The sequence below is a fragment of the Diceros bicornis genome, chromosome 38, assembly GCF_020826845.1.
Source record: "Diceros bicornis minor isolate mBicDic1 chromosome 38, mDicBic1.mat.cur, whole genome shotgun sequence".
NCBI classification, from domain to species: Eukaryota; Metazoa; Chordata; class Mammalia; order Perissodactyla; family Rhinocerotidae; genus Diceros; species Diceros bicornis.
The window spans coordinates 29625350-29650498 of record NC_080777.1 but is presented as its reverse complement, the minus strand read 5'-3'; the positions used below and the strand labels follow the sequence as shown (position 1 = coordinate 29650498).

The 25149-nt window shown below is 57.8% G+C and overlaps 1 protein-coding gene across 1 annotated transcript; it reads left to right on the top strand.

The window, feature by feature from the left end:
* Positions 1–2876: 2876 nt before the first annotated feature.
* On the top strand, positions 2877–15901 carry TNNT2 (troponin T2, cardiac type). Its single transcript, XM_058533777.1, has 15 exons — positions 2877–3042; positions 3931–3941; positions 4042–4059; positions 6255–6284; positions 8320–8385; positions 8779–8814; positions 9688–9721; positions 10887–10947; positions 11186–11302; positions 12118–12195; positions 12725–12835; positions 14072–14181; positions 14639–14729; positions 15246–15286; positions 15597–15901. Exons 1-15 carry the CDS (start codon positions 3005–3007, stop codon positions 15640–15642), a joined length of 888 nt encoding a protein of 295 aa, XP_058389760.1. The 5' UTR covers positions 2877–3004; the 3' UTR covers positions 15643–15901.
* Positions 15902–25149: the final 9248 nt, after the last annotated feature.

Sequence of the window (25149 nt, the reverse complement as noted above, 5' to 3'; positions counted from 1 at the left end):
GCATCCTGAGGACCCATTTGGAGACATTCTGAGGTTTGAGTCTTTCTTCAGCAGAAGGAGGCTCGACCCCCTATCGTGACACCTTACATATCTGATATCTCTTCCTCTCATCCCCCTCGACCTTAGGGGAACCAAAAAGTGGCTCAGAGATTTTATCTGAGGCTCCATGTAAGCCAGGCCCCTCCCTCACTACCCACCCTGTTCTAGCAGAGGGGCTTGCCCAGCAGCAGCCATGCTGGTCCAAACCCCAGCAGGACTGGGCGGAATTGGAGCAGGTTCAAAGCAGCAGCCAGTCCGAGGTGCCAAGGGCACTGGGTCTGAGGAGGTGTCCATCCAGAGGGGCAGCCGGGGGCAGACATCACCCACCCCACCAGAGCAGGGACTCGCACTGAATGTCTGCAGATGGGTGCCTGGGTGGGTCTCAGCCACTGCAGTGGGATGTGCAGGGAGAAGCGGAGAGGGCAGTGAGTGGTCTCCGTGCCGCCGTCCCACCTGCAGCTTGCGTCAGATGTCGGTAGCTGCCCTGCTGGACGCGGCGGGGCAGGAGGCAAGGGCACAGGAGGAACCTCAGGGAGGGTGGTCGTACCCAGCATTCAATTCTGCTCCCACTTCCCTTGGCACCTCACCCTCACATCATCTTGTCCTGCCTCCTCCTCAGGAAGACTGCAGAGCCCTCGTGTCGCACAACTCCAGGGGCGCCATTCACGTTTCAAACAACGTGAGTGGTGGCCCTGCAGCTGTCCACTGCTGCGGCCCAGGAGCGTTCAGTTGTAATACAGCGGTTTCCCTTTATCCTCAGAGGATACCTTCCAAGGCCCCAGTGGATGCCTGAAACTGCAGATAGTACTGAACCCTGGATACGCTATGTTTTTTCCTATACACACATTCTGTGATAAAGTTTAATTTATAAATTAGGCACAGTAAGAGAATATCTGAATTTCCAGCATCACTCTTCTTGCACTTTGGGACCATTACTAAGTACAATAAGGGTTACTGGAACACAAGCACTGTGACATCAAGACAGTTGCTTTGATAACTGAGACGGCTGCTAAGTGACCCACAGGGCCCATGACGTCTACAGCGTGGATCCACTGGACAAAGAGATGAGTCACGCCCCGGGCGGGACGGAGCAGGACAGGACGGCATGAGATTTCATCATGCTATTCAGAATGGCTGGCAATTTAAAACTTGTGAATTATTTCTGGAATTTGCCATTTAATATTCTTTTTTTTTTTTTTTTTGTGAGGAAGATCAGCCCTGAGCTAACATCCATGCTAATCCTCCTCTTTTTCTGAGGAAGACCGGCCCTGAGCTAACATCTATTGCCCATCCTCCTCCTTTTTCTTTTTTTCTCCAAAGCCCCAGCAGATAGTTGTATGTCATAGTTGCACATTCTTCTAGTTGCTGTATGTGGGACGTGGCCTCAGCATGGCCGGAGAAGAGGTGCGTCGGTGCGCGCCCGGGATCCGAACCCAGGCCGCCAGCAGCAGAGCACGCGCACTTAACCGCTAAGCCACGGGGCCGGCCCCCATTTAATATTCTTGAACCTCAGTTGACTGCAGGTAACTGAAACCGCTGAAAATGAAACCTCGGACAAGGCGGGACTATGTAGTTATTAATGGACTGCTACTCTGGGCCAGGCACTTCACACCAGTTCTAAGCCTCATGGCCACCCCAGAGGAAGAGCAATGTCACAGAAGAGGGAACTGAGGTGCAGGGAGGTTAAGTGACCTTTCCAAGGTCACACGCAGATTCGAGATGGAGCCAGCATTCAAACCCAGATTAGTTTCACACTCAAGTGGGTGCTATTTCCACCTCCCCCTGTGGCTTCTCCCTGTAACTACGTGGAAATTACAGTAAAACCTGACGTTGCCTAGTGCCTTCCACTTTCCTTAGTGTCGATTTGGTCCATAAAGATCCCTGAGCAGCGGGATTTGTACGCTGAATCTCCATAGCACAGACAAAGAGCTGAGGTTCTGAGACGTTAAAAAGACTTGCCCAAACACGCCCAGCAAGCTGATGGAAGAGGGTTTGAATCTCGATTGTCTGTTCCTATCTCAGCGAGGGGGGTATCTCAAAATGTCTCAGTGAGGGGGCTCTCTCAAAACGAGTTCCCCGGGGGAAAATTTATTTAATTGGAACTTTTATTCAGATAGTGGTAGATTAATACGCAGTTGTAAGAAATGATACAGATCCCTCCTACAGTTTGCCCAGTTTCCCCCAGTGGTAACATTTGCACAACTATGTTGCAAATCCCAGCTGGGTCCTGGTCGCTGCCACAATCCGTGATCTTTCTCCATTTCCATAGCTCTACTTAGACTGTGCGTGTGTGTGTGAAATTCAATACAGTTGTAACCTGTGTATGTCCACATATCCCTCAGCACAGTCCAGATATCTAACAGTTCTAAAACCACAAGGCTCCCTCCCACCTCCCTGCCACCCTCCACACAACCCCTGACAACCACCAGTCTCTTCTCCATTGCTACGATTTTGCCATTTGAAAGATGTTATATAAATGGAATCATACGAATGGGCTTTTTCCCCTCAATGAGAGGAACTCCCTGGAGATTCGTGCACAGCATTGCGTGGACCGCCGGCTGGTTCCATTTCATTGCGGAGCAGAATTCCCCACTGCTGACGTGCCACGCCCCATCAGCACCTGTGCGGGCTCTGCTCCCATGTTGCAGGGTTGTGAAACTTGAGAAACATTGTTTTGAGAGTTATAGTGTTTTGAACGGTGAACTCAGAAATTCCAGTTGGCCTGTTCAGGGGCAAGGCGTGAAAGGGACATCAGCTGGTTGCCCTGGCCGGGGCGTAGGTGCTGTTATCCCCGAGAGCGGAGGAAGAGGGCTCCTTGCTGCAGATCCTGGGGGCAGTAAGGACCCTGCCCCGTGGCCTCTCTGGTCAGCAGGGCCGCTGCTCCCCTCTCAGGGGGCTGAGGATGGGGGGCTTCTTCCTCCTCCAGCACTGACATTTCTCTCTTTCCGGAGGGACCGCAGAGACCATGTCTGACACAGAGGAGGCAGTGGAAGAGTACGAGGAGTGAGTGTCCGGAGCATCCTGGGATCTGAGGGGGCTTGTTTTTGGGGCCCCCTTCATTTCCATTCCTGCAGATCCCAGGCAGACCCCAGGCTGGGGGGCTTTTGGAAGTACAGAGGCTCAGCTGTCAGGCCCATGAGCAGAGGAGCTGAGAAGCTGGGTCTCCTGAAAACTGACCCAGAAAGGTTCACTGACTATCCCGAAGTCACCGGGCCTCGTAGAACCCAACTCAGAGCCCAGCGTTGTCCCTCCGTCCGGCAATCCTCCAGGCCTAACAGGCCCTGTCACACTCCTGTCCTGGAGAGAAGCCTGGGCAGGACACCGTCAGCCAGTCAGACAACTGTCTCTGGGGTGGTGGTCACCAGGGAGGACAGAGTTATGGGCATAGTTCCTGCTGACCCCGAACTTCCTCTCCTACAGGATGTTCAGATGCAAACCGTGGGAAGCAATTAGCAAACAGGGGCCTGAGGAGGGTGGGCTGTCACAGTGCAGGAGGAGGAGCCCGGAGGCTGGGCTGGTCAGGGGAGGCTGTGTGCAGAAGGCAAGTCGCACCTGGGTAGGATCTGGACAGAGAGCGAAGGGAGGGGAGGGGCTTTCCAGAAGGGGGACAGCCCGGGAAAGCTCAGACGCCAGATCAGAGAGCAAGTGGAGAGAATGCAGAAGGGACCAAGCTGGCTGGAGCAGAGGGTGCTGGGGATCGCGGGAGGATGCCCGGACGAGAGGGCTGGGCCAGGGTAGGGGCATCTTTGTAGGGCAGGCAGAGGAGGGTGAACTCCGTTAGGCAATGAGGGAAATAAAAAACGGGGTTATCCTCAGGGAAAGGCCTGCGTGCGTGTGGGTGCGTAAGTGTGGGTGTGCGTGCTAGTGACAGCGTCTTCTTCTGCCCTTCAGGGAGCAGGAAGGTAAGCACACACCTGTACACTCATTTGGATGAAGGGCAGCCTGGTTTGAAACTGACCCACCTCTTCTCTCCCCTCTTGCGGCCGTGGCTCCTCTTCGGAGCAGACGGAGCCGTGGAAGGTACGGAGCCGGGGCTGATGGAGGCCAGAACGGAGGGGCCCGGGGAAACTGCTTGTGTGTCCCTGCCCCTCACTCTCAGCTGAGCCAAGACCCTCTAACAATCCAACAACCGAGGCTCCTCAGTGGGGATCGTTCCTAACCTTGCTGCTCACGTCTTGAGGCAGAAAGTGTAAACCCGCCTCTGCTGTCCACCATTTTGTTAAACCAGAATCACCACATTCTCCAATTAATTATTTTTGCTTTTTTTCTCTAATTTTTTTTTACCATGGTGAAGTTTTAAATGCATGTAAAAGTAGCAAAAATAGAATAATGCACCCCCATGCACCCATCATCCAGCTTCACAAATCATCAACTTATAGCCCATCTTTCCCCTCTGCTGTCTCCCCCAGTATTTTAGAGCAGACGTCCGAACTCGTTCCAGACATCGTATCATTTCATGCTTAAACGTTTTAGTATTTATCTCTAAAAGACAAGCACTCTTAAAAAGACATGACCACAATACCATTATCACACCTAAAAGCATTCAATGTAATAATTTCTCAAATGAGGTTATGAAAGTGTTCAGTTATCTGAATCACTTTATACAGGCACGAAGCCTTATTACTGTTATTACCTTGCAAAGGTCCATTTTGACCCGTAGATCTTTGCTATTCTACTCTGACCTGTTGACACATTTCTGTCCTCAGTGTTGTGCCCACATCTCACTGAAAGAACACCTAACTTTTCTTTTTTCCTGAGTCGTACACACAGAATGATGACGAGGCCATGCCCCAGCCCCCACCCAGCCCCCAGATGGCCCAGAATGGCCCTCAGGCACCTCGGGCTCCTGCACCCTGGCAGGATGGACCCTGCCCCTTAGAGGCTCAGCAAATTCTCAGAAATACCACCTCTGGGCGTGGTGTGAGGACATGAGGAGGGGGGTCTCCATGAAGGTCCGGGAGAGAGCTGGGGTCTCTGTAGCTGCCCCTGTGTCCACCCCCCTGCCCTCTGGGAAAAATGGGAAGGCTCTGCACATTCAGGTGTTCTAGGGGTGCCTGGCCAAAGAGGAGACACAGGCAAACTCACAGAAGAAAGTGAGAGGGGCCGTGGGAGTCCCTTTTGGTTTTCAAGGAGCACCAAACACTTCAGAAACTATCTGAAATATTTTTTGAATCAAAAATCTAGCTGGCTCCTTCTTCTGCTGTGCTCCCTGCACAGACTCTCAATACGGTGGGTTTTTTCTTTGCTTCGGAGGATTTGCCAGCTCTTGACACCAGGTTTTGAGAGGTGGGATTTGAGACACAAACCTCTGGATTTGGGACCAATCTGTCTGCCACACACAGTAGGGTTTGGCTGTGAATTAACACAATGGTTCTCCACCGCAATGGTGGTCCGAGCTCCATGTAGCGTCTGCCTTGCTTGCAATGGATGGATCGCACCTGCTTCCCTTGTAGCTAAGTCCCTGCCTGTAAATGACCCAGAGGAGCCAGGTGGAGCTGGATGTCCACGAAGCCTGTGGTATGGACAATCCAGGGTCTCTTCTTCCAGGAAGAGAAATGGTACCAATTGCCGTCAGCTCTTTCTTTGGGCAGGTACCTGCATCCAGAGCAGCTGGTCTAGAGGAGGTCTGCCTCCTCCGTGTTATAATGCCGGGCCTTTCCTGGATGGGCTGCTTCCTTACAACAGACCAGCAAATCTCCCTGTGCCGGCCCCCCAGGGGGCCTCTCAGGACTGTGACTCCTGGGAACTGGAGATGTTTCCTGGGGCGTCTGCGAGGCTCACTCAGGGCGGGAACATGGGAGAAGTTTGATGGGAGGGAATTGTTTCCACTCTGCTCTTTGGGGTCTGTCTTAGAGGGAAACTGAGGCCCCATAGTCTAGAGGCAGGGCAGGAAGCAGCCAGTTGCCACTTCCCGAGTGCTTCCCGCATGCTAGACACCTGCTAGGCGCTCCGTGCACGCAAGGTCATCGGTCCTGGTGGCAGCCAAGCAGTGAGTGTAATTATCCCCGTTTCACTGCGAGGCACCTGGGAAGTTCCCGGGACGCGGGCTGCCCGGGCTGCTAGAAGGCGCTGGGTTGGGAATCGTGGCTCGCACCCCACTCCAGGCCTCACTCTGGCGCCCTGTGCTATCGGCTGCTCCTGTCCCCATCCCGCTCCCAGACTAACCTGTCTCACTTCTTCCCCTGCTGCTGCTGCTGCTGCTGCCTGCACCTCAGAAGAGGAGGACTGGAGAGAGGACCGGGACGGTAGTACAGCTCTTGCGTCATTGTGCCTTGTGCCACTGTCCCGAGAGCCAGGCTGCTGGTGGAGGGCCATCCTGGGGCGGCGGGCGGCAGGACGGATGTGGAGGGGTCAGTCATTTCCTCCCGGCCTCAGAGGGCAGGACCACCATTCTGCGCTCTTCTTCACGTCCCTCCTCAGAGCCAAGCTCCTTTTCCTGGTTCCAGATCTTTCCCCTGGGCCTGGCGTGGGGAGGACCCAGCCTGGGCCGTCCCCTAACCTGCTCCGAATGTGGCCGCAGGGGGGACTCATGTCTGGAATGAGCAGCCCGGCTCGGTGCCCACCGCACAGGCCAGCGTTCTGCGCTAGGCCCTCCCTCCAGGCTGGACGGCACCCAGGCAGGGTGGCCAGGGCGTGAGGGGCCTGGGGACAAGGTCATCTGAGGAGCAGCTGGGGGAAGTGGAAATAGCCAGAGCAGGAAGGCGGTGATGTCAGCCTCCGAATATGCACTGCCGTGGGTGGGGGCCCAGACTGGCTCCCCGTCCCCAGGGACAGGACCAGGGCAAGGGACAGACTTGGGCTCAATTTGAAAAGAGCTTCCTAACAGTGATGTCTCTCGACGCAGTGGGCAGCCCGGGATGCAGTGGCCCCGTCACTGGAGGTGCTGCATGACCACTGCGGGGGGGTGGGAGGTATTCTACAGAGAATCAAAGCACCAGACAGGGTGGGGAGGGGTGTTCACAAGATGGCCTGAAGGTGGACCCCACAACTGGCCATACCCTTGCAGGCCAGACCTCTACTCTCACCCCTTCTGGAAGGATCTTTGAGGTAAGGCTCCTCCAGGGATCAAAGAGGAGGCCTCAGACCCAGGAAAAGAGGACAGAGAGCACAGAGGCAGAGAGAATGGAGGCCAGCCTTCTCTCATGACATCCCCTCTCTCCCAGCCGGAGGCTTTTCTTCTCCTCTGCCAGGAGGCAGCCACCTGTTAGTCCCGTGGTCAAAAGGCGTGGCCAAGCTCTTTCCACAGGCAGAGCTGTGTGCCTGGCGTCACCCTGTCTTATCTGCCTGTCTGTCTGCTCCAAGTGCCTGGCTGGGGTGGGGGCCACATCCTGCCAAGCAAATAGATGGAAATAGAAAAGTCCTGCCGACTCTCCAGAGAGCGCAGACGTCTGTGTGTTGGCATCTCATCGCCCCCCGACCCCAGTCTTGTTTTTCAGTTTCTTTGAGACACAGATGAAAAGTCTCTAGAGTTACTGGGTCCAGGACAGGAGCGTCCCTGACACCTCACCTTAAGCAGGGCAGTCCTGGGGTGCCAGATCCCTGGGTGGAACGTCTGGGATGGAAAGTTGGGGAATGGGGTGGAGTCGCATCGCCAGGGAGGCTGTTGGGGAAAGGGGAGCTGAGTCGGGCGGAAAGAGCCAGCACACGGACTTCTCCACCCCAGCAATGATGCTCACTGGGCCCCTCTTCTCTGGTGCTGCCACAGCATCCCCACTCCTAACACGCTGCCATCCCCTGGCTTCTAGCCTCCCAGCGGCCTCTGGCCTCTGGGTTGAGAACAGGTCTCCATACTGGGAAAGGCCCAGTTCCAACTCCCAGACCCCCAGAGAGGCAAGTTTAAAACAAAAGGACTTGTCGCCATCGTGCCCTTGTGGTGTGATTGACCGGGGGTCAGCAGACCTATCCTGGAAAGGGGCAGAGCCTCGATGTTTTAGGTTCTGAGGGCTACACAGTCTCTGTTGCAACTGCTCAGCTTTGCCGTTTCGCAGGAAAGCAGCCCCAGGCTGTATGTAGATGCATGGGCGTGGCTGTGTTCCAAGAAAACTTTATTTACAGAAATCCTCTTGGGGCCGGATTTGGCCCTTGGGCCACAGTTGGCTGACTTCTGCTTTAAACCAAGCACTGAGCTGCCCCCTGTCATTCACATCAGTCACCCCAAAGTTCATCTGGAGCCTGGATGTTGCTGACCCCCATCCCCCCCCCCCCCCCCCCCGTTCTGGGTTCTCCCTGCTGGCTCAAGCGGGGGCCTGGGTGTTCACTGTGTCCGGTTCACTTCTCCAGAGCAGGAAGAGGCAGCGGAAGAAGAGGCTGAAGGTGAGGCTGAGGCTGAGGAGGCCAACGCAGAAGGTGAGGCTCTGGGGTGGGACAGAGACGGTCCAAGGGTCTCTGTCACGGTACTTAGGGGGCTGCTGAGAGCCCCTAACGCCATTCCTACGGCAGTAAGAAATCCACCTGGAGCATGCTTTCCACCCTGTGCAACTGTGCCTCCTGTCTGGGCGGTGATTCAACCATCAGTTGTCCGATCAATGAACCTTGACCGTGTGCTCCTTTTGTGCCAGGCAGATTCTTGGGCCCAGGGGCGCGTGCTTGTGTGTCTGTGTGTGTGTGTGACTAGACAGCTCCCTGACCCCAGAACCAGCAGGGTGCACTTTAGTTAGGACCTATCTGTGGGGAAGGCTGTTGGCAGGGGGACCTGCTCTCAGAATGAGGACCTTTCCCGATTTCTCATGTTCTGTCTAGAAGACGGACAAGAAGAGGAAGCTAAAGAGGCTGAAGGTAAGAACTGGTGGACATCGGGAGAGGGGTTCTGGGGTGGTGAGGGAGCCCCTCCAAGCAGCTCTGGGGGAGACTGCCCACAGGGCTGTCTCCGGGGGTGGGGGGGGGCTTGGGGGAGAGGACACAACTTGGGGACCACGCGGGACCTGGATGTTGGGCTCCAAACCTCTGCCCTTCCTCGTTCGGGAGAAGCTGCGGAGTGGTGCCCAGTGGGAGAGGGGGCCACTGTCTGGTCCCCAGTCTGGGCAGGACACCCAGGAGTCACATCCACACACGAGGCCTCTGGAGCTCAGGAAAATCACTTGTGGGGTGGTGTCTGGAGGATGAAATCCCAAGACATAGAAGTCCGTGTGGGTCACTACTGTGGTCATTGTCACACTGCAGCCTTACCAGGGGTCGGGTGGGCCCAGTCACACCTCTGGAGGGGAGGGGCAGCCGGCTGGGGCTTGCGGTCCTGTCCATCAGCTGCCTGGCCCTGTGGCCGCCAGGAAGTCCAGGAGGCAGCTGAGGAGGCAAGGGTTTGGAAGGGGATTCTGGGGCCAGGACCCCGGGGACCATGCCATGGGACCCCACCCCACGTGGCCAAGAGGGCAAAACCACCTCGCCCAGAACGGTGAACCAGAGAAGCCTCCACGGTCCACACTGTGTGTGTGGGTTCCCTGCCAGGACTTGGCGTCCCAGAGCCCCAGACAGGGAGAGCGGGGGGCTTGTCATTTTCATTGATGCTCCTGGAACTAGGGTCCACAGGCCGGAAGAGACTCACTGGGCAGATGGGGAAACAGAAGCCCACAGGTGCCCAGCTCTTTAGGGGCAGAGTCGGGCCCAGATCCAGGGCCTCCTGACCCTGTGGCTGTGTGCTTCTCTCCTCTCCAGATGGCCCAGTGGAGGAGTCCAAACCCAAGCCCAGGTGAGTGGGACACACATGAGGTGAAGCCCTGGGAGCAGAGGGCCAGTGAGGGAGGATGATCAGGACAGGATAGGAGAGCAGTGTGGGACAGTGGGCATGGGCTGGGGATGGGGCAAGCACAGACCACCATGTGCAGTTTTACAGGTTGTGTACTGCACAAGAGTCTCTGCTTGGGGGTGGGGGAGTGGGGGCTGAAATCCACCCCACACTCCATTACCAATGTCACGTCCTGGCACAGATAGCACTATGTTCATCTAGAGGAAAAGGATGGACTAGTCGTGGCCCTAGGCAGACACCTGCTTGTATCCCACAGGATAGCTAGAACACCCTCCTCCATGGCTGAGGTGGGACCTGGGGGAAGATGGAAGGAAATTTGTGGTAGCCAAGCCTTGAAACCATGCCAGCTCAGGCATGGTGGCTTCAAAGAGTCACCGAGGGGCAGAGCAGGGCAAGTTGGTGCCACACACGCGAAACCACCTGGAAGCTGTGGGTGTTGGGGTGGGGTGCCGGCCAGTGAGGGTTAATTCCCTTTTGGCGATGCCAAAACGCGCCAGCTGATGGCGCCCCAGCACACTCGCAGGCGTCTTCCCACGTCATCCGGACGCTTGAAACCAGCTCAGGCCCATGACAGTCCAGCTGCATCCCTTTGTCCAGCACCTTCCCTGTCCTGGCCGCTTGTTCGTCCACTGCAGCCTCTCTTTTCAGCCCCACACAGACGGGAATGCAGATGGGGAAGCCCACTGGGCCTGGTGTCACACAGCAGGTGTGAGTTGGGGGGGACCAGATGCAGGACTCCTGGCTCATGGGGTCAACCACAGGGATCGGGAGTTGGACAAGCATGTCACCTGGTCACAGCTTCTCTGCTTCCTAGCTGTGTGGTTTTGAGCAAGTCACGACCTCTCTGGGCCTCGGTTTCTTAAATGAGATTAATGGTACTTACTTCCCAGGTGTATTTTGAGGATAAAATGAAATGATGGACGTGGAGGAGCTGGGCAAGCGTGAACCCCTGTTGTGATGTCGGTGGTACTATTGTTGTGGGGGTTGGTGGGGTCGTGCGGCCGTGTTTCTGCAGGAAGGAGAAGGGCCTGGCCTGCCCCAGCCTGCACAGTCCTTGGGGTCCAGGGAGGGCTCGATGCTCACGAGTTCTCCTTCGTCTCCCCAACAGGCTGTTCATGCCCAACCTGGTGCCGCCCAAGATCCCCGATGGGGAGAGAGTGGACTTTGACGTGAGTGGTGGCTTCGGGGAGAGCAGGCCGGGCTGGGGATGGGCACAAGGGAGAAAGACCTTATGACCCTGTGGGCTGGGGAAGATGGCAGGCAGGCTGGTGACCGCAGTGGCCCCTTCCCTGGCCAGACCTCAGGCCCTGCCAGAGGCCTTTTGCATGGAGGGGGTGGTGTTTCCCCGCCTGTCCCTCCCCTGGGCCCGTGGGGTGTGGTGGCCTCTGAGCCCCAGTGGCCCCACAGGACATCCACCGGAAGCGCATGGAGAAGGACCTGAACGAGCTGCAGACGCTGATCGAGGCTCACTTCGAGAACAGGAAGAAGGAGGAGGAGGAGCTCGTTTCTCTCAAAGACAGGATTGTAAGTGTCAAGTCTCCCCGGGAAATGCTCCCTGATGCCTCAGCCTGTCCTCCACCCTCTACCCTGAGGCCCCACCTCCTCCAGGCAGCCTGCCCCTCTCTCTGCTAGAAGCGGGCTCTCCATCAGGAACCTGCAGCCAGGAGCCACTCTTGAGACCCTGCACTGTGGTTTCTTGGGTCCCTGCCTTCCCTCTCCACCAGACTGGATGCTCCTTGACGGCTGGAGCTGAGTCGATGCGTCTCCGGCACCCCCAGGCCCAGCTGTCCCAGCCCTGCCCCTGCCTCCCTCCCATTGGGCACAACTCCCCCCCATGAAAGGAGGGTGAGTGTGGCCTCGAGAATCCAAAATCATTCTGCAGGGTAGTGAGAGGTTGCTTTGACTCCTTTTATTTCTCTCCGCCAGACTGGCCTTTCCACCAGCGACATGCTGCTCTGGCTGGTGGCTGAGGACTTGGCCGTCTATCTCTGAGCACAGAGCAGCTGTGGGGCGTGGCTCTCGTGAGGGGTAGAAAAAGCCTGCCTGACATTTTTCAAATTGTTGAGGACAGTCCCACCATGAGTAACGCTCGGTGTGTGTCGTCTGCACATGCCCGGCCTGGACCGTCCTTATTTAGCCAGGGCATTCTGCGCTGGCCCACCTGTTGAGGGCTGGCTGAGCTCGGAGGCCCTTGGAGGAGGGGCCGTCACGGCCCTGAGACTCTGGAGGGAAAATCCCCCATGGGTTCTCATGCCACCTCTTTCCCCAGTTGGTCCTTGCACCCCTGATGACACCTCCTCCCCGTGCACACTGGGCAGGCCTGGACTCTTTCTCTGTAGGAGAAACGGCGGGCCGAGCGGGCCGAGCAGCAGCGTATCCGGAATGAGCGGGAGAAGGAGCGTCAGACCCGCCTGGCCGTGAGTGACCCCCGGCCCCAGGCCCGCAGAGACCCCGACACACTCCCAGCTCCTGCCAGGCCCCCAGGCCTCTCTCAATTCATAGACGTTGATTCAGCCAAGAGACAGCAAGAACTCTGGGCATCGTTTTGGCTTTGATAACCCCCAGTGAAGGAGACAGGAATGCCTGGGTCGTCGTGAGCTTAGGATTTAAAAGACCCTCCACCCTCATCCCTTGCCGAGGGCGGGCTACCCAGGAACTGAAGGTCCCGTAGCCCTCTTCCTGCGCTGCTGCCGGAGGCCCTGCAGAAGCCACAGGCCTCCTTGGGGTGATGGGCCTCACACTCAGGCATCAGGACTGCATTACTTCAGTTGGTCGCTTGTCACTCATTCAATGCACAAGTCTTCAGAGCTGAGCGCCAGGCCCTGTGTGGGGGGCATCCTCGGGAAGCTTCCTGCCCAGCTCACCCGTAAAGACCACCAGCTTCAGCCCAGACCCAGATGTCCCGCTCCTGCCCCTAATTGCTCTCTGCTCCCTGCTGTAAACCAGGAGGAGCGGGCCCGGCGAGAGGAGGAGGAGAACCGGAGGAAGGCCGAGGACGAGGCCCGGAAGAAGAAGGCTTTGTCCAACATGATACATTTTGGAGGCTACATACAGAAGGTAGGTGAGGGCAGCAGAGGTCTTCAGGGGGACCCGATGTATCACAAGGATGAGGTGTCCACTGCAGCAGACAGACCGGAGGCTGGACCCCAGAAAGAAGTTCCCAGGTGCTGTGGGTGAGAGACAGGCCTCCTTTCGCCCTGCCCCTGAGCTCGCTCAGCCTGACTGCAGCTTTCGCTCGGAGGGGCTGCTAGGGTGGTCCCGTGGGCTGAGGCGGGACGCCAATGCTCCTGCCTACCCCTGGCTTCAGCGTGCCCAGGAACCTCAGGCAGCGGGGTGCAGCTGGAGAGCCCGAGCCTGCAGTCAGAGCCCTGGTGGGGACTCGGCTCTGCACAGACGGCTGTGTGTGGAGCCTCGGTCTCCTCCTCTGTGACGTGAGGTTGACACTGTCCACCCTGCCTGCCTTGAGAAGATCAGATCAGCTAACATGGAAAGCATCCATATGTCCACAGATGGGAGGCAGTTTATTCCTGGGAGATCCCTCTCAATTCCTAGTTTTCACGCCCCTCTCCTACTAAATACTCTATTCTCCAGGGAGGAGGGGAGCTATAAATTGATTTTCTCTATGCCATGGAGGGATCAGAACATTTCCTTAGATTTCCAAAGTCCCCAGCTCAGCATGAGGCCAGTCCCCTGCCTCCGCCCCTACGGTGACCGTACCAGCCACACTTGGTGAGGCCCTGCTGTCACAGTCGCCACTGCCCTAGCGCCAGGTCATGTCCCAGTAGACGAGGGTGCCCACCACAAGCGCTGATCACCTTCTCCTTCTTCCCCCTGTCTCTCCGCCTTTGTCTTCTGCTCTGTGCCCTGCCCTCTCTCTGTCTCTGTCGTGGTCTCGGTCTTTCTCTCTGGGTCTTTCTCTCATGCTGTCCTGGCTTTGCAGGCCGAGGTGGGTACCAAACCTCAAACCCTCTTCCTCCTCATGGTTTTGGGGGCTCCCCGGGAGGAGAAGGCGCCTGGCTGGAGGGGAGGCGTGGAGACTGGGCGAAGTGGGAGGAAGACGCCGGAGAGAGATGGAAGATTGGAGAGGCAGAGGAAGAGTGGGCTGGCATGTCCCTCTTCGCCCGGCCTCTGTCTCTGGGGATCCAGGCAGTTGACGGTGTGGGGGCTGCAGGAAGAAGAGGATCAGAACCTGGTCCTTCTGCAGGCGTTGCCTAACTCCCACTGGGTTCTGGGAGGATCAGGGGTGGAGGGTGTGTTCTCCAGCCAATTCTCCCTGCTTGTCACTCCCTCCAGACGGAGCGGAAAAGTGGGAAGAGGCAGACGGAGCGGGAAAAGAAGAAGAAGATTCTGGCGGAGAGGAGGAAGGTGCTGGCCATCGACCACCTGAATGAAGATCAGCTGAGGTGGGGCCGGTTGTGGTGGTGCTCCAGGCCGCACCAGGAGGGATCCGGGACAGAGGCAGGGCTCGGCACCACCACCAGGGGGCGCTGCCACCTCACAAATTTTCCCAGGGCCTGTTGGGCGGGACAGAGAACTGAGCAGGCCCCTCATCTCTCCTCCCCAAGATTCACCTGACCCACCTGCTCACAGGTGGTGGGCAGGGGGATTGAGCCAGATGCTCTGCGGTGCTGAAGGGCTTCCCCCTTCCTCCGCCTTCCCGGAACTCTGTCCTGGCAGCCCCTGGTGTCTGTTCCTAAGCACTGGGCACAGCCATCTGGGCCCTGCTCAGCCAGGCGCGGGGGCGGGGGGCCCTCAGCAGGCCTGGGCGTGGGCAGGAAGGCTGGGGCCCCTGGGGGCTGGGTCAGGGTCAGGATGAAGGCAGGTGAGAGCCCTCCTTACTGCCCCCTTTGGCACCTGCAGGGAGAAGGCCAAGGAACTGTGGCAGAGCATCTATAACCTGGAGGCCGAGAAGTTTGACCTGCAGGAGAAGTTCAAGCAGCAGAAATACGAAGTGCGCGGCCACGGCCCCCCATCCCATGCACCTCCTGCTGTGATGGGTCCCACACCACCACCCGCAGGCCCCTTTCCGTCCCTGCACCGTCACCCACTGAGGCCAGTGGGGTGGCCAGGAAGCCGCTCCTTGGCTTCTGCGACCTTGGCCTCTCTGGACCCCTAACTGTTCCAACCCTCACCGCACTGCCCGCTCTTTCCCTCGTCCTCTGTCTTCCCCTCCTCTCCCTCCTCCTCCCCCTCCCCCCACATCCCCCTCCCCCTTCCTCTTCCGTCCTCCTCCCTCTTCTTCCTCCTCTTCCTCTCTTTTTCTCCCCTCCTCCTTCCCTCCTCTCCCCTCTTCCCCTCCTTCCTCTCCACTTCCTCTCCTCTTCCCCCTCCTCTCTCATCCTTCCCCCTCCCCCTTCCTCCATCCTCCACTGCTGTGCTGAGCCCCCTTCTCCCCCATCCCCAGGCCACCTGGCACCTGAACCAAATGAGCCCCAGTGTGACTCTGTCTTTCCCACTTTTCTTCCAGATCAACGTTCTCCGGAACAGGATCAACGATAACCAGAAAGTGTAAGTACCTGAGCCCCTCCTTCCCTCGCCCACCCCTACCTCCGCCCTCCTGGCCTCCCAGCCAGCCCTCCTCTGAAGGCTCTGGCTCCCACCCCTTCCTCCTCTCCTCAGCGTGCAGGCTCCCTCCGGGACCTCCTTTGTCTCTCCCCCGTGTGCGACCAGAGAGGTCTCCCCCCAGCCTGAGGCTGCTGCCCTCTTCTGCCTCTGGAGGCAGCTCCAGGCTGCCCCTCAACCCTCAGCATCCCCCCCGCTGTAGAGACCTGCTGCCCTGCCCTGTGTCCCCATCTGATGGGTCCTGCTCCTCCTGTAGCTCCAAGACCCGCGGGAAGGCCAAAGTCACTGGGCGCTGGAAGTAGAGGCAGCAGCCCCCTTAGAGGCCGAGCCTTCTTCACGGAAGACCTGCTCCTCCAGAGTCCCTGCCCTGCATGCCCCCAGCTCCTGGGCACCGGAGGCCAACTCCTGTCTGGATGCAAGGAGCCGGCCCAGCTGGAAGCCACCACTTGTGCCTGACCCCCACGTGCCCACACCACGCCGGTAATAAAAGGCAGCTGCACACCGCATGGCCTTTCTGTCACTTCCCCTTCAGAGGGAGAGAAACTGAGGCAGACCTGGCTCTCACAGGAGGTCAAGGCAGACAGCAGACCCTCAGGACACGGGCCCCTGGTATCTTCCAAACCTGAAGGAGCTCCCTCCTGTCCAGCCCCCTCCCGTCTGCTCCAGGCAGGGAGAGGCTGATGGGAATGCACGCTTTCCCAGAGCCCAGGCTTGGAGGGGGAGGGGGGCAGAGGGCAGAAAGGGCTGTGCTGTCAGCCTCTGTGAGTCACCGAGAGCCGCACACGAGTGGGGACGGAGCCATCCCTGCGTGAGTCACTCCTGGGAACAATGCAGCCTCTCTGGGCGGCCTGCTTGCTTTCTCGTCCTGACCAGGGCGCTAGAGGAGGCGTCCGAGGGCAGGCAGCTCCTGAGGGAAGGAAGGAGGGCCAGTTTCCTTGCAGCGCTGCCGGGAGGTGCGCACAAGTCTGGGTGCCTCAGTTTCCCCCCTTCCCACGACCAGAGGGTCCTCTGGGGCTTGAACCACACACCAGGGTCCCTGGAGTCCCTGAGTGAAGAGGACAGCATGGCGGCACTGGTCCCAGTTGGCAGAAGGACAGGGAAGGGATGTGGGCTGAGGGACCTGTCCAGAGCAACGCTGACCTCGGCCGGCCGGCCTCCCGCAGCTCCGAGCCTTTGCTCAGGCTATTTCTCTGCCTGGAGGCCTCCTCCCATTCTCCACTCATCATCTGCCCGAAGAAGCTCAGGGAGCCCTGTGTCTAGAAGGCTCCGCAGCTCCTCCAGGCACAGTGAATCCGTTTCTCCCTGCTCTGGGCACCCTGGACCCTGCTAGAACGGCTGTCACCATTACACCACCTAATGTTCGATGGTCTGTCCCTCCAGGCATTGCCCCTCGTCCTCTCCAGAAACAACACAGACCTATTCATCCCATGCTGTGTGCCAAGCTCTGCCATAGATGCTGGTCATACAGAGAAGAAAAGGCCATCGTCCCTGGGCAGCTGGGAGGGGCTTAGCTTGGGGTCGTGGCCTCATTTCTTATTCACTCACTCACTCACTCATTCAGTAAGTATCTCCCAAGCACCAAATATACACAGGGCACAGTGCCAGGGGCAGGGGACGCTGTGATCTGGAAGGCACAAACCTGCCCGCACGGAGCTTGCAGCCCGGTGGGAGAGGGAGGCAGCAATGGAAGATTCCAGCTCAGGGTGACAGCAGGGGGGCCCAGGATGCAGGGGAAGCACAGACCAGGGGCACCCATCTGGCCTTGGCAGGCAGGAGGGCTTTCTGGAGGAAAAGGTGTCCACACAGAGTCCCAGAGTGAGGAGGGGAAAGTCAAAGACTTTCAGAGAAGGGAGGAGGGAACAGCACACCCTCAGCCCTGGAAGCACGAGCCGCCTGGTGTTTGAAGAGGCACAGTCACCACAGAACCCCAGGTCTTCTGTTGGGGGACGAGAAGGCCCCCCTGCACGTGCCCAAGAGGGCAGGGAGGCAGGAGGCAGAGCCTTGGGCCCACGGAGGGCACTCACCATTGCCCCTGGGAGATCCACGGCAGCTCCTGGGCGCGGCCCCAGCCCCACTCTCCCCAGTTTGCAGCTGAGTCAGTGCCCTAGCCCCTCTCCCTGTGACAAGACACCACAGCCCCACCCTCACCTGCCACCAGAAAGAAGGGCAGCATGTCCAGGACGGGGACACCAGAATTTTCCAACCACCATCAAGTCCTTATCAAGTCCCCACAGGGGCTCTCCCTCCTATGTCTCAGCATCTCCTTGGAGCAGCAAGAGCGACCCTGGCGGGGTCTTGGGTCCTGTCTGCTGCGCCTCCTCTCCCAGCAGGATCAGCCCCATGATCAGCCCTGTGCCTTAGGAGATGCGGTTCCTTTAAGAACCATGTGCTGCAGGGCACATGGGCGGCCCTGGAGAGCTCACTCTGTGCTGCCCTGAGCCCGGGTCCCACTCACCTCCTTCCTCCTGAGGTCACGTGGTGTTCAGGAACCATCTGTTGAGTGCCCCAGATGCTGTCCCCATGCAGTGCCGACCGTGCTCCGACTCTGGCACCCAGGCCAGGTCCCCACGCCAGCACCTTAGAAAGAACACCACCGGTCGGCCCGAGTGCTGCCCTAGTCGGGAGCCTGCTGACGTCTGGTGTGCACGGAGCTGGAGCATGTGGCCATCAGTGAAGAGTCTGGGCAGGTGGCCACGTCCTGTCCCACTCTCCACGGAGAGAGCCAGTGGGTGTCAGGGTGCAGGAGCATACCTGGGCCATCGGCCCCAGGCAGGGGGCCCTTCCAAGCCAACAGTCAAGGGCGTGGGCCTCAGGCTAAGGGGTCCTGTGCTCTCTCCACGACATTCGTAGGGAGCGGAGGGACCACGGACTTGTGCACAGAGACACAGTGCGATGGGTTCATGAGCGACGAGGTACTGAGAGGCCGGCTCCCCCCTCCTCAGTTCTTCATCACGTCCACCTCTCTGGTGCTTACCATGCAGCAGGAGCAGAGCCACACTCTGAAGGTGCAGGGAGGGCTGCGAGCCAGCCCGGGCCTCCTGACCACTCAGAGCTGGGGGAGGCTGCAGTGGGGGGACTAATGCCCTCCAGACACCCTGGCCCCCACTGCGCCCACCGTCCCCTGCACACCCAGGCCCCACCCTCCTCCTGTTCCCCACCTCCTGCTGCCTCAGGCACCCCTGGCCTCGTGTCTCTCGGCACCCTGGGGGCACCCATATGCTCGGGAATAGACCTTCAAACTCTTCTGTGCTGGAGTCAGAGAGGTGGAGGCCCGTTCCCCGTGCTGCCGTCAGATTCTCTCTGCAAATGACCGTGTCGTGGGCAGAGCACGTTCACATCGTGCCCGCTTTGCAGGTGGGAAAGCTGAGAGGGGCAGTGGGCTGGCTCCCTGGGGGCCTGCTTGCCCTGAAGCTCAGCTCTCTGGTTGGAGCCCCCTGTTCTGAATCTCCACTCTGGCTTCCTCCCATGGAGGCCTGGCCCTCCCACTTCCCAGCCTGCCACTCTGGGCAGCTTCCTTCCCCTCCTGTGCTCGAGGTCCTTCTCTGAAAAATGGGGCTTGTGAGGAAGGTTGAAAGATATGCCATGTGTGTAGCTGGTGTGGTCTCTGCGTGTGTAAGTGTGTAACAAATGGTGGCTGCTGTTAGTGCTGTTTTGGATGTAACGTGTTACAGCCCCACTCAAGGGCTCGAGGTCTGCGGAAGGTGGGGCAGCAATGCTGGGTCCTGGCTGGGCCCTCCTGTGGGGGCGGTTTACGGAGCCCCCAGAAGCCTCTCTTCTCCCTGGGTGCCAGGGTCAGGCCTGCTCCCTGACCAGACCACTAGGGGCTGCCCACTGTCCCACCCGGCGGCTGGCCCGGGTCTGTGCCACTGCTGGACAGAGGTGCTAGAACTTGCTCCCAGGCGGGGCTCCACCCCGACACTGTAGCCTGGTGTCTGGCAAGGGTGGGGCAGAACCCGCCCCGGGGTGGGGACCGGTGGCTGGGCTCAGGGGCAGGCTCTCGGATTGGCCCAGTGCAGGGCAGAGCAGGCTGGAGTCAGCGCCACTGCAGTGGCCGTGGGCATGTGCCTCTCTGGACTTGGCTTCCCCCAAAAGTCCAGCCTGCCTGTTGGCTCTGCTAGGAGGAAGACTGGGTGGGAACTGGGGCAAAATGTTGCTGATCGGGGCAAACTCACCCCTCCTCCTCAACGACATGCCCCCATGTGTTCCCTGGCCCCCGTGCCAGGCCCTGTGCTGGCTGCTTTACTAGCTTCTCTCCACCCAACCCCCACGGTCCCCAGGCCACACCCCCATGTTGCAGATGAGGAAACTGAGGTTCAGAGGTTTGAGCAACGTGTGGAGGGCCCGTCATTAGCAAGTGGCAGAGTGGGGATTTGAACCCAGGTCCTGGCTCCAGAGCGGGGGCTCTTCCCAGCACGTGGACCTTGTTGACTGAGGAGCCCTCCAAGTCTCCCCAGACTGCAGTGCCTGCGTCAGAATCAGAGCCCCCCTGAGCGGCTGGAGGTGGACTGGGGGTCAGGGCACAGGGCATGAGTTCAGGGGCTCGGCTCTGCTCCCTTCCACCCCTGTACCCCCAGGGACACGGCAGCCCCTCCCGGCAGCCCCTCTGTCCTGTGCCCGTCAGCCTGCGAGGCTGGCCTTCCTGCCCCTAGGAAGCCGCGGGGCCTGAGAGGGGACACGCACGTCCAGCACGGGGAGGCCAGCCTGGAGGGGGCTCTGGAGGGAGCTGCAAATGGGGCATTCGAGGGGCTTTGCCCAGAGCGGAGGAGCACAGTCGGGCAGCCTCCTCCTTCTCGGGGGATGACAGCCCTTCTCGTGACCAGGGTGGTGGTGGGGCCCCGTGGACCAGGTAAGCACCTGTCCTGGCTTTGCCAGTGGGTCCCGCCTCGACGCTGCAGAGAGTGAACCCAGGGTGGGCGGGGGCTTGGCCTCAGTGCCAGCAGCGGCACGGCCCCTGACCCGAGGGCGGGGATGCTTCAGGGCCCCGTGCAGTCCACCCGCGATCTTACTGTCCTGCAGGGGGAGTAGCTGGTTGTGTGCCCCAAAATGTCTCGTGTTCTCCCACCTCTGCGTCACTCTGCTCCTTCCTCGGACAATGCCCCTCGTGCTGCCTGGAGACCCCCACACTGAAGGCCCGTCCACTCGGGGCTTGTGATTCACAGCAACCAGATCTGGGTGCCCAGCCCCACCATCCCTCCCTGGCATGGTTACCGGAGCCTCAGCCCCACCCACCTGCTCATCCTCGGTTCTCAGCCCCCACCCCAACAGCTAAGGAATTTAAATTGCTCTCAATTGAAGACTCAGGAGAAAAACGTTTCCACGCTTGTGCAAAGCGCCTCGGCCCCAGGGGGAGACCCGCCCCGCAGCCCCACACTGGGCGCCGGCCTCAGCGACACCAACCACACCTTCAGCACACCTCAATCCCAGGGCAGTTTTCCTGTCAAGTCAGGCCTGGGCAACGCACACCCGGAGGAGGCGGGCAGGGCCGGGGCTGCTCTTCAGGAAAGTGGAGGGCGGCAGAGAGGTGGTGCGATTCCCAGGCTGCTCCAGGGCTGAGATCCTGCTGAGGTTGTGCTGGGCTGGCAGACGGGGGTCAGGGGACCTGTTCAGCATGCGCTGCCTCACCCATCTCCGCTCCTGGCACACCCTTACCCTGCCAATTCCCCGAAGGAGACTGCCAACGGGGGGTGCAGGGCGGTGAGGATGAAGGAGGAGGTCACTGCATTTCTGCTTGGGGGTAATAGACAGCAGAGTGTTTCCCTCTGAACTTGACACGGAGACCCCTCTGGCCTCACAGCTCCCACCTCCTAGGGCCTGAGTGAGTGGTGAGCAGTGGACTCTGCTGCAGAGACTGGGCATAACTTACAAGCATTAATAACATTAGTATTATATGTTGACACTAATAGATGGTACTAGCCTGCACATATTAGGCACCTACTGTGTGCCCAGGCACTGTACTGCATAATTTACACCTGTTCTCTAATTACAGCAACACGTAAAGTTAGGGTTAGGGCCTACGTAAAATCTCCATTTTATACACAAGGAAACTGAGGCTCAGAGAAGTCAGGAGGTTCATCCAAGGTCACATGGGGCAGAATCCTGATTGTTTTGATTACAGTTTTTTTATTATTTGCATAGTAAGCTTTCTACCAAATTAAATTGGGTATCTGACAGAAAAAAAGAAAAGAATATTTTAAAGATTGCTTCTGCATTTTAGCCAACAAATATTCAAATAATTTCTGCCTATACAATGCAAATTATGTGTGTGTCAACCCTTATCATCGGAGACCTTGAGTGGAATAATATTCAGGTCTGTCTGTTGCAAACTTTGGGTCCCTCAGCTGGGCAGTCCAGGATGAGGAGGGTAGGATCTCAGGCTGCTCCTGGCTCAGATAAGATGACAGGCTGGTTAACCTGGGTCTCACCCACTCAGATGTGGGGATTTCCTCATCTCTCTCATCTAGACTGGGTGCTCCTGGGGCCGGAGCCCTGGCTTGTTCATCCCCAGTTCCCAGTGCCCTCCATACACACTGAACGAGGGAAGGAGGAAGCCATTCTCATTCCGCAGATCTTGTAGGATTTGATCATTTCAGTATCAAATATTGACAGGCAGGGAAATATGGTAAAAGGGTCAAATTAGAGTTGTATCGTCATTTATCGTTGTCAAAGCTCCGTCAACAAAAACAGATCAATGGAAACTAGAGAAAGAAGCACTTTGATCTTGAAAGTTCCGACGTTTACCTCACCCCTGTGATATCAGTGTAGGCTTCAAGTCTGCTCGGTCACCAATGTTTCTGTGTGAGGGCTCATTCACTAATTCATCCGTCATCGGTAAACCCAGCACACGTTTGCTGGGCACACACACTATGGCAGGCTCTGGCAGGTTATTCGGGTTATAACCAGCACAGACCAAGACTGCTCCCTACATTCACAGGCTGGAGGCCAGAGAGATTAGACAGACATTAAACCAATGAATAGATAGAAGATATAGATATAGGTATACACATGCATGTCCACGCACACGCTCAGACACATGTGTGTGTTTCAGATCGTAAAGAGAAATCCCAAGGAGAAGAGCAGCTCGCCGTGAGGGAGAATAACGGGGTGGACATAATTTAAATGGAGGGGTTGGGTTAGGGATGGCTTCCTTGGGGAACCCATCACTGAGCGTGTAACAGTTAGATCTTAGGTTAGCATGAGGGAAGCCATCTTAGGGAAAGGAAGCAATACTGTAACTGTGATCCTGACTCACCAGTCTCTGAGAAAGCACTCTAGCCTGCGCGAAGCCTAGATGATTAAGCACCTCTCACTTTTGCAAATTACATGATCTGCTAGTTCTCTGACTCTTGCTCACGTATATCTCCCAGCTGTGATAAGGATAACTTTGTTCTCTGAGTCCCACAGGAAAGTGATGACCTCCAGAAAGAAAAATTCTGTGTTGGTACCCGTCACGAATGACAGAAGAAAGAGCTAATGTGGCTCCTTGAAGTTCATCACACTGGATAGTCGACATCCCTAACCCTCTCCTTCCCTGCCCATTTCCCCTGTATAACTGCCTCAAGTTTCTGTATGACTTCAAGATGGTTCTTTAGGACACCAGTCCACCATCTTCCCATTATGCTGGCTGATCATATAAGCTTTCCTTTCTCAACCACCGACTTGTTTGCTATTGATTGGCACTGGATTGCAGCGGGCAGAATGAGCCCCTTTTTGCTCGGTTATAAGCTGGCACCTAGAGAATTAGCAGGGGTCAGGCAGGGGAAGAGAGTGTCAATGTTGGGAGCAGAGGAGAGCTCGGTGTGATCAAGGGGCTGAAAGAGGGCTGATAGCAGATGAGCCAGGGAGGTGGGCTGGCTCCTTGGGCCCCTGTTCTGAAGGCCCCCTCTGGCTCTCCTCTGGCTGGGCCTCTCCCCATGGGACAAGGAGTCCGCAGGCCCAAGGCACATGCCCACCCAGACCCAGCCCGCTCTAAACCAGACTTGCCACAGTGAGATAGGGAATTTGCACCAGAATATAAATCTACCCACTGCTTTCTTCATCAGGAAAGTCTTCCTACCAAAAAAAAAAAAAATGGCGAACTATGTAGCCACTTAGTGGTATAGCCAGTCTGCATTCTACAAGCTCTTCACATTGTCCTGGACTGGAACCAGCACCCCCACTTTCAACAGTGCTGCTCTAGGCCACACTCAGTGTACGTGGACCCCTGGTTCCTGCCACATGGCTCACGAGGCATAATCCAGGGCCTGTAAGGCCTCTACTGGGGGGCATCTTCCAGAGGGCAGACCACTCCACAGAGGGCAGACCACTCGTGTGTGTACCCCCAAACCCAAGGGATGTCCAGGGGTGACTGCTTCTGGGTTGTGAGGTTTGATGGAGCTTGGAGGTGGGGCTGGGATGGGGCTCAAAGCTCCTCCCTTCGCCCGAGGAGATCAGGGGTGGGAAGAAATGGGAGTGGGCTGCTGATCAGGGGGTCGGCCGCCAAGGTTAGGGGAGGTGTGGCTTTTTCTGGAGGTGACAGAATGGGGTCGGGGTTACTGTAAGTCCTAGAAAGGCTCAAAGTAGCCACTCCCCGCCCCCCCCCCCCCGCTCCCCAGGGCAAGAGAAGGCAGGCTGGGGGGCTTGACTGTGGCGAACTATAAGAGGGGTCTGGGAGTGTGACGTGGGGCCTTGGGGGGGACAGTTTAGTGTCCTGAAGAGAGGTGGGCACATCACAGCTGCAGGTCTGATGAGTCCAGTGGGAGACAACCGGTGCTAGAATCTGCTCTTTGGGACTGTCCGCTCCCCACAGGCCTCCTGGGGCCCCCTGACCCCCTCTGAGCCTACAGACAGTGAGGAAGAGGAGCCTCTTCACAGGGGATGGGACACCTAGGGGCTGAGGAAGAGCCCCTCCTTCCCTTTGGCAGCCCACCTGAACATGAGAGGGGCCATGCGGAAAAGGGGCATGTGACGGAGCACCCCTCCTCCCAGTGGAGTTGGCTGGGCACGGGGAGTGGGGTGCTGTGAACTGAGCGTGGGGTTGGAATCTGAATTGGACTAGGACGGAGTCCTAATAACTGGATGTGACTGTTGAAAGAATCAAAAGTGGCTGAAAATTTGGGAATCTTTTCTAGAACCCCACCAAGCAGGGAAGGGCTTCCCTAGAGCAAATGAGCTTTTCAGTCAGACCTGCCCTCCCGGAGGTCTTTACTCCACCCCCTCAGGGGCCGTCCCTGCCCACCAAGGCTGCCTGTGTCCCCCCTCCCTCCACCTGCCCTTTTGGCCCCTCCTCTGCTTTATTTTTCTCTTTAGTGCTTTCACCGTCTTTCACGTTATCATTTATCTTGTTTTTTCTGTCTCTTTCCACTTCACTGTAAGCTCCTAGAGAGCCAGGAACTGTCTGCTTTGTTCCCTGACGAACCCCCAGCGTCGAGAGAGTGACTGGCACATGGGGGCACTCAGTACCTGCTGAAAGAATGAATGAATGAATGAATGAATGATGGACATTCATCCTCAGGGAGTCCAGGCTGCACTAGTCAGGCTACATCTACGCACTGTCTAAAAAGGCCGGAGATCATCTTGCTGCTTGGAAAGGGTTAACAGAGAGCTTGGGCCGCCCACCCACCCTCCCCAGCAGGGCAGCTGGATATTTGGTACTCTGAAGAATCTGACACCCTAAAGTTTCACAGAATTTTCAGTTGGTGGGATGGAGAGGCCAGGGCTGCAGTGCCCTGAATGAACGATGGGGACCCAGTTGAAAAGGAGCTTTTCCCAAGAAAGGGACTGGGCTGCCCTGCCACGCCTGGCGGAGTGGTCCTGTTGTCCTGCCTTTGGCA